At 37.6% G+C, this 9,411-nt stretch overlaps 1 protein-coding gene across 1 annotated transcript in view; it reads left to right on the top strand.

The window, feature by feature from the left end:
- The first annotated feature begins 562 nt into the window (after positions 1-562).
- Positions 563-9,411, top strand: part of dhx30 (DEAH (Asp-Glu-Ala-His) box helicase 30) — a 34,090-nt gene continuing 25,241 nt past the window's right edge. The window contains exons 1-6 of the mRNA XM_082173926.1: positions 563-750; positions 837-964; positions 2,700-2,810; positions 5,622-5,764; positions 6,672-6,780; positions 7,473-7,622. Coding sequence (XP_082030052.1) covers positions 576-750; positions 837-964; positions 2,700-2,810; positions 5,622-5,764; positions 6,672-6,780; positions 7,473-7,622 — 816 coding nt within the window. The 5' untranslated portion in view covers positions 563-575. The remainder of the gene's footprint in view (positions 751-836; positions 965-2,699; positions 2,811-5,621; positions 5,765-6,671; positions 6,781-7,472; positions 7,623-9,411) is intronic.

The raw sequence follows: 9,411 nt of genomic DNA, 5'->3' as shown, positions 1-9,411 counted from the left end.
TCACATTCAGGGTCTACATGTGAAGAGTTCAGATGCAAAAGCCTCTAAATGCCATCTGAAATTTTCTTATAGAATGATCATTTTTATCAAGCTCGTATATTTAAATTCAATAATTTCACTTAAATGGCAATGAAGATTACCTATTAATTGTCATTTAAGTGAAATTACTGAACTTAAATATACAAGCTTGATAAAAATGATCATTCTATAAGAAAATTTCAGATGGCATTTAGAGGCTTTTGCATCTGAACTCTTCATGTGTTTTATTATGATACTGTATTAAGGTACAATGCCACAATGCAGTGTACACTTTGTTACAACAATTGAGCCCATTATAGATATTTGAGTAAACTTGTACTGGAGCAATGGGCCACTTATGTTTGGCGGTATACAAAAAAAAACCCTGAATTACATTTATTGTGGATCTATTATTTATTTGTTTATTATGTATTTGTAAATATGAACAATATAATTCCATATTTGAACATTATTTTCCAACGTCTTCGCTCATTGCAGTATAGGTGTCGCTGTCGCTAGTAGGTTACGCGTCAAAAGCGGCGAAGAAGACAATAGACATGGCGATGTCCTGCACTGCACTCATGCCGGTTCGGGCACTCGTCGCTTTAAGGAGAAAAACTCTTGAAATTAATAAAGACATCTGGTCAAACTGGACTTTTGTAAGTCAGTATAGGACTAAAACCGGTGTCATCCATAAACATCGCCACTCTCCGCCGGAAACTGTTCACAAAGGTAAGATGCAAGAGATCATCATGCGAAAGACTAATGATTCTCGACGCACGCGCTTTTATAATTCTGACAGTGTCATTTGCGTACAGGTGGTCCTGATCTTCTCCGAGAGTTTCCTCAACCTAAGAGCCTCCTGTACACCACACTGTCCAAATCCCTGGGTCTGTCCGATCTGTCCCAGTACATCCAGTACAGCTGCAGCGATGGGGAGGTCAAGGTTAGACCCTCTCTGGGACAGTTGCTTTAACAGTGCAGTTATGACTAAAGAAGAGCTAGTATGACCTAACTATAGCAGTTAGTTAGGGGTTATCATTCTCACTTTTCGGTTTCAAATTAGACCAATCTACATTTTTATGTAACTGACTTAACCCCTTCAGACCCTGCGGCCATTGGAACGGACATCACATGGTTTTTGGGGTAAACCAAAACATTTTTATGTTTTATAATATGAGCAATGCCTGCTCACTGATTGGTCTCTGATCAACCAATCACAATGAAGATACCGCCCCCTAACCAAATCTGATTGAGCTTCAGGCATGGGTTACCAACCTTTTTATATTTTATATGCACATTCATGTTTAAAATATGAGGATTTTTATGTTGGTTTCGTTGTGATGTCTATTGAAGTGGACAAAAAAAAAATTGCTCTGTGGAAATAATTCAGGTCTGTAAGTTATGAACCGTCTTAAAGAAAAAAAAAAAAAAAAAACAGTGGTTCGGGGAAATGTTTTAAGAAAAACAGTTTATAAAAATGTAAATAAATAAACAAAAAATAGATTAAAATGTAAATTTGATATAAATAAATGAATAAAATAAATAATTGTTTGTTTAAAATAAGTTTGATATTTGTAACTGTATAAAATAAAAAATTAGCAAATTTACAATGAATTATAAAAGTAAAAACATATTAAAATGAATTAAAATCAGATTTAAAAATATACAAATAATAAACAATACAGTGCTATAGTGAGTAAAAATGTAAACTAAATATTTTCCACATAATCTATTACACATATTATTTTTCACAGTATAAATTGGGTCTTTATGCATAATTTATATGTATATGCTGCCTATTACATTTTAGGATGGGGTCCCTCGCCAATGGAATGATCATATAGGGGGTCTGTGGCATAATAGGCTGTGTTCACACTTGTAGTTCGGTTCGCTTGGTTTGTTTTTGGTCCGGACCAAAAAAAAAAAAAACAACAACATTTAGTCCTTAGCATTGAGATTGGCATTTTAAGACCGAACCTAACGTCACAGGGACGTCACAGGGATGTTCACTACCTAATCGGTCGGCTTTTATGACGTTTTGAGACGGAACTTACCGAACAATGTTGTGTTCTGGGCTAAATGCGCTCGTTGTATTTGCGTAACCTACATTTGATGGTATTTTGACCAGCTGAGAGCTTATACAATATGTAAAGGAGTCAAAAAAGTGGCAGGTATCCCTTCATCACACACAAATCAAGATCTGCTGTGAGGAGACGCGGTTCTGATGCCTGAACCGAACTGTGATGGGCAAACTTGCGATATGATGAGGAAAATCAGGTATGCTTGAGCATTCTGTCCTTTTTAGGGTCGCATCTTGTGACATCATGTCTGTTTTTTTTGTTCATTTTGATGTCTTTGGTCAGTGTTGTGTTCATATTTCAGTCGAACCACACCAGAGACCCATCTTTTCTGCGTTCTCTGTCCGTTTGTTTGGTGCACCAGAGTTCGGATGGCAGCGTTCACACTTATTCAGATGAACCGCACTAACAGAGCAATCGCACCAGGATTCGTTTTAATCCAACCAAACATTCCAAGTGTGAACACACCCTAAAAAATCCCTGGTCTGGACAGCTCATTCATATAAAGAAGCATGTTCTGTAGCTTGATGAAATGTTACTGTGTGATGAATATGGTGATACCATTGTATTTGTTGTACACTTTATCCCAATGTCTTTCAGAGAGCAACAGTCACCCTTCAGTGGCCCGTGAGGATGGAGGCGGAGGGCTTTGGGTCTCGTAAGCTGGAGGCCGAGCGTCAAGCAGCAGCTGCAGCTCTCTGTAAGCTCAGAGTAAGTGTGAGCTGTAGAGTCACTTCATCACCTCCACCATAGCAAATACTCATAGAATAGGGAGCCTTGCCAAGCTGTTTTGACCTCCCGAAATGACCTTCAAATGAACTTAGTTTCAACCTGATTTTGTTTGAAATGATGTCACCAGTTTGATCTTCAATTTAACTTGAATTATATTTGGGCCTTAAAGGAGAAATTCTGGAGACTGCGCCAGTCAATATTTTCCATGTAACGACCATGAAAAGAGATGCAAAAGCACCATCAAAGTTTCATTAAACTACTCCATACTACTTGTGCGCTATATAAGTTACCCCTTACCTGTCAGGGATCACTGGTGATCCCGGATTATTGTAGTTCAAAATATGTTTGAGCTTATATATCTCAATAATATTAATAACAGTCTGGTTAATTTTGAGTCTTGAACTATAACCTCTCAAGGGTTGGCTTTCTAAATGTATGTGTGTTATGTTTCTATTCAGAATTACTTATGAGCAGTAACCTTTTTATTTTGGGTATGTCATGTATGCAGCACTTGCCAAAATTGGGGGTGATGAGGAAGGGATTAAAGCCATGTTACTATTCACTGATAATCTTCCCCAGTTCATGACTTTAAGTCTTCCTGTATTCAATCATTTTATCCCTAAAAACTGTCCTTTGATCACCAAAATTATTTTTTCTTGGAAAAAAAATCTCTTCATGCCTTAAAATAGCTTGAATGTAACTCTACACCCTTGCTTCATTTAGTATACGTGGTTCTATGAATATGTAAATAAGCCCCGCCTCCACTCACTCACTCAGCTCAGAGATCCACTCGTTGACGATCACACGTTGATCTGATTGGTTACAAGGTCGTTTGTGACGTCAGAAACACCAGCGATTTCAAACCGTGTTTTTGAGACTGTCTTTGATTCACTGCAGTTTTAAGGAGAAAATTCTCAGCAATAGTGAAGACTTATGAATTTGCACATGGTTTGTCTTAAAACATATTAATAACACCACATAGACGTATAAACAACATTAAAAGCTTGATTTTCACCACAGGGGGACTTTTCCTCTTTTATTGTGCTTTTGATTCATGTTTAAAGCTCAGAAGCTTTGGTCTAGGGGTGTCCCCGACTATGGATTTTCATAGTCGAATCAGAATCGTCAAGTCTTGCCTATAGTCGACTAATAGTCGAATCATGTGTATGGGGGCGGGGCTTTAACAATTCAAAGCCGCGATGTACAGAAAATCACACAAAGATATACAAGAAAATGTATAAAAAACATTTTGGATCAATAAAACTAAGAAATAACATAAATAACTCCAGAAAGGCCACACTGCAGACAGGATTTACATTTCACATGCAAATCAAATTAAATCGTCTAAATTACCTGTGCGAGGAGCAAATGTGTGCAAAATGCCTAAAGTGCAGGGGAACATATATTCAAAACACAAGCCACAAATAGTTAAATTAGATAACCCTGACAGATCAATAAATAAAATTAAAATAAATAAATTATAAAAATAACGATAATAGCCAGAATTTTCTACTTTGTCTTTTTAACTTCAGAAACAACAATAAATGCTAAACTGGAGTGGCAGTCTTTTTAGCTAAAAATGTTCACAGCATCCAAAAATCTAATTAGAACCGGCGGAAAAGTTTTGAAACCACTTGTACCCTATACCTGATCGAGAGAACAAATCCAGTCTTTCACTCTGTCTGTGTCCGTTGGATAAAATACATTCTAAAACACGTAACGTGAAAAACGTTTAACGTGACTTAATCTCCTAAAATAGTTAAATTAAAATATGAAAACGCTTTACTATAGGAGGAACGCATTGCGTTCATATTCTGGGTTCATCTGCTTATCTGCACATAGTGCGGTTTCTTAATAAAGTGTGTAGCCTACTGTGTACATTAAGCCACGTTAAAGTGCCTTTTAAGCGTTTTAAAAGCTTTTTTCACGTTAAGCATTTTAGAATGTCCCGTGGAAAACCAACTTGTTAACGTTGGCCGGCAGAAGTGCGATCATGGTTTTCCTGATGCTAAATCCAGCCTTGGAGAATATCCTTTATGATGGTGTACATCCACACTTTAGATTTTCTTATCCCAGACATTGTTAAAGATTTAAATCCTTGCCGCCAAGACGCTCCTCTGTCGGTCACGGATTGAAAGTGAAACTTAAATCTGTCACGGGTGTTTGGATTTATTCACGCACGTTAAAAAATATTTATTTAAAGCTTCTTTCTTTGCACATTTTTATATACAGCATTATCATAATAGGCTGAATATTAACGTATTGACAGAAAACCGGTAGTTCTATGTGAAATCAGACATTGAGCGCCCTCATATAGCCAAAGTGGCATGATCCTCGTTTCATAACACCTCTGCGAAGATTCGACCGTGAGATCGGTAGTCGAATCAGGCTCCTCCAATCAAAGCATCGAATCTTCGACTATTCGGGGTCACCCCTACTTTGGTCCCTCCCTGTTCATTGTAATTTCATGAAAACAGTATGGAAAACAGTAGCTTGAAAATGTGTACAGTTGGTGTGCCTCTAGGAACAGGTTTGGGAAGCACTGACATAGAGATCTGCGAATGACCTATTCAAATTCAACATTTTTGTTTTTAAATACAGCATGGTCTCTTGCTGCTTTTTCTATATGTAGCCCATGATGAAGAGTTGCTTGCTGCAACTCTGGTTATATCATTTAGCATTATTAACCATTCAAATTTGGTTTGCTTTCTGTGCTGTTTACAAAGATGGATGATTTACAACACTATTTGTAGGTTTAGTAATCCTGAAAATTGTGCATTGTGTCTTTAGGAGCTGGGAGTCCTTGGTCAAGGAAACCAACCAACAGGAAAGACGAGACCGAAAGGGAGGCCGACATCTGTCTGGGACGATGAAGAACAAGATGATGAGTCTCTGCCTTTACAGAAGAAAACACGGAAGGAAAAAGCCCAAGGGTAGTCTAATACTCTTCCCGAATACTCCACCTGAGTTTATCATTTCATGTTCTTCATTCCAGTCATATTCAAGTATATAGATGTGTAAAAAAAAAAACATGCAAATGAGATTGTAGTCACCAAATCATAAAATACTTACAGGTCCAAAAAGCAATGTGCCTAATTAATGTTCTAGTAATTTTTCTGTATTTCAAAAAGTGGATGGGGCCAAGCAGCGATCCCTGAGGTACACCATTTTGTTAGCAGATGTGGCTTGAGCCCTATTTGGAGGGTAATTTTTCTCCCACCACCCGCAAAAAAGTCCTGGCTAAATTACATGCAAGAAGAGATCATTACAAAAATGTTATTGTAAATATTTTAACCACTGCCATGCACTGTACAGTAATGTGCATGCATTTTAAGTATGAAGTTTTATTACAAACATTTTGGATACTGTTTAAAAAAAAAAAAATTACTTCCCTGCTCCACTATTTGTCAAGAAGAAAAGCTTCAAGTGTTAATAAGACAACAAGATCATGTAAAGTTTTGAAATGGGCATTATTATGGCTCCAACAGGTGTGCAATAACATTTTACAATATTTATTATGTACATTTATAAATTAGGGCTTGTACGACATCTGCTAGTCAACCAGGTAGCCAGGTAAAATGTTTATCTTTTGTAACCATGCAAATTTATTTTTACAGACGCCTTCATGAGAAACAATTACTGTCCTAATTGGCTTTTGGTCTTTGTTTACACTGGCAGAAAAAATGCTTTGGAGATCAAATTCAGAAATCCAGTTTTCCATATGCTATGATTCAATATATTACTCGCATAGATTTGACACATTATTTGATGCATCATTGTTGGACATGTCTGTGCATTTGGTCTGATCTCCGTCTGTACCTGATATTTGATATGTTATAGGCCAATAGAAGAGGATCCGACAGTGACTGAGGCACTCTCCATGTTTCCAAAGCCGAGGGCACTTCTGGGTAGTGTCATTCAGGTCGCCACATCATCCTGTAGAGTCAGAGTGAGTTAGAAACTGTTATTGACCAGCACACACATCTGACAAAAAGACAAAACAAGCATGTTACAATACAGACCGATATACGCTGATAAGTCCCAAAATTCAGTTTATTGAATTAATCAGTTGTTGTGGTTTATATGCAAACCAATAACTGTGTTTACAAGACTTTATAAAAAATCAAGTCATTCCCTGGTAGTGATGTTAAAACTTAATAATTTGTTTGCCTGAATGATTCCATTTGTTATGTGAGATATGATGTTAAATGAGTAAGCTCTAAACCGTATTTAGACTGAACCACTACTTTGGCAGCATGAGATGACCCATTTTTTTATTTCTTGGGTCAAGAGTTTGCTATATATTTCTTGCTCCCCTACCGCGAAACGCTCGCTTAAATCCACAGTAAGGATGCGTTCCTGTCACATATCACACATGTGCACTTCAATAGGCCAAAGAAGCGTGGTTATTTATATGCCGTGGAAATTGGTGCAGAAAATGTTGCTGTGTTTGGTTTACGCTTAAGCTGTTTATTCCGATAAAAGACAAAAGGTTAACGCATTTACATGACCATATGCATTGTCAGCCTAAGCATAATCGAGTAATCGAGTTAAGAGTGTAAACGCACTCATTGATTTTTCTTTTTCTCCTGTTTGGTTTCTTTCCTCTGTGTTTCTGTTTCTCCGTTCTCCCGCGTGAAGGAGCTGCTTCAGTACAGAACGACTGGTGGGACGGTGAAGACATGCGAGTTGACCTTGCGCTGGCCGGAGGAGATGACCTTTACTGCCCACGGCCGGCGTAGAGTGGAAGCGGAGTCTAAAGCAGCAGCACTGGCTTGTCTCCGGTTTAAGGTTGGTTTGTGTAGGACAGACACTCAGCAGATTATTGCAGAAGTTAAAGCAGCTTCAAAACATGGATGTGTAAAAAAGTATAAAAGTAAAGAAGTTAAAGTTTACGGTAAAGCAGGGGTTTTCAAAGTCAAAGACAGCGGGCCTCCCTTCTAACACAACATGCATGATTGCACCCCCTCCCCCCATTTAAACTGCATGGTATGAATGACATCTACATAGATTCTTAATAAAGCTCTGGAAGATATTCAGTCAAGAGCAGTGAAGGAGTTTCTTATTCTTTTGGTGTTTGATTAACATTAACGACAGGCCTATATGAGGCTGCTGTCACTGTAAGACCCTATGCATGGTTCCGATATAATGATAATTTCGCTCAACTGTTTACTTTCACTTTAGACACAATTGGCTGTGTTTATGTGAATACTTACAAAGTATTCAATACTTGAAGCGCAATAAGCCGTGAAAGTGAACTGAATTCAGCAGTCTTGTGCTTCGGATGTGCGCCACAGAAAGCCGCCTGTCGGTACCGAATCCAGTTCTCTTTCGCGGTTTATTGTGGTTTTTGTCAAGCACATCCTGCTCTTTCTTCTCATTCATCTGTTTCTTTGCTGCACTATCGTGTTTAAGCAGTCCTGTGCTGTATGGATAGATTTACACATAGATAAACTATATAGAAAAATCCATTGACTAGCCCTACTCCGCGCCTCCTTCCCTGACATGCTCTCGTGTCCCACACTTTTTTTATTTTATTTAAAAAGCATATTTTATAAAAAGATTTGGACTCGAAGCCATAAATCAAAAGCCATAAAATCAAAGCCATATGTCTAACCATGCTGGTTCCAAATTTGATTTTGGTATCACAAAAATTTTGTCGCTTAAAGTGCCATTTCCATAGTAATACAATGTCAAATTTTAAAATGGTTTTCTCTGGGTGATTTTGGTCAAAAAAATTTAAGTGTTTAAGAGTGTGAATTATACCTAAAATATGATGTGATGAGGTAAATAGGGAATATAAAAAGCAGGCCAACTGTCCTGCCACCACTTGATGGTGAACAGGCTTTGGAGAGTCTGCTCACGAGAGTCATTTGGTCATGAATCCGACTACACCGGTCGCACTGTGTGTTTATTTGTGCCTGCCGCCGCTTCAGCAAACGCTGCTCTGATCCGTCCCACACTTGTGCTGCATCTTGTTAGAAATGTGTACATACAAGTTATGTTAACAAACTTGTTACAGTTTTTTTGGATTGCTTAAGCACAATTTTCAAAACAGGGCCCGTGTTTTCAAAACACTACACACAATTAGCACAACCACACACCCAATTAGCAAAACACTACAGATCCTTTGCATAATTAAACACTCTTGTAAAAACTATACACTTCTGTTTAAAAACCACACTTTGTTACCATATGAAACACACACGTTTCACATTACTATACTCTGTTTGCACGAGTTACACTCTGCTGTGATAAACCTAAAACACTTTTAGCACTTCTACTTCCCTATGATTAGAGTAGGCTACCATCAACAAAGTACAAATATAATGATTAGAGTAGGCTACCATCAACAAAGTACAAATATAATGTAAATTCACCAAACACTACACAATACCAATGTTGCAGACTGAAGAAACTCATTTATTTCTCAACACGCCCAAAATGTTGACATGGAGATTTATAATACTGTAACAAAATGTCACTTTACGTATTGTACTGTAAGTTTACTGTAAAAATTAAAAATAAAACTAGACATTGTCTCTTCGCCTAGCTGGATCTGGCCAGAGAATTTCATCAA

This window comes from Leuciscus leuciscus (assembly GCF_965113295.1).
Source record: "Leuciscus leuciscus genome assembly, chromosome: 6".
In the NCBI taxonomy this organism is placed as follows: domain Eukaryota; kingdom Metazoa; phylum Chordata; class Actinopteri; order Cypriniformes; family Leuciscidae; genus Leuciscus; species Leuciscus leuciscus.
This window is presented reverse-complemented; position numbering and strand designations above follow the sequence as displayed.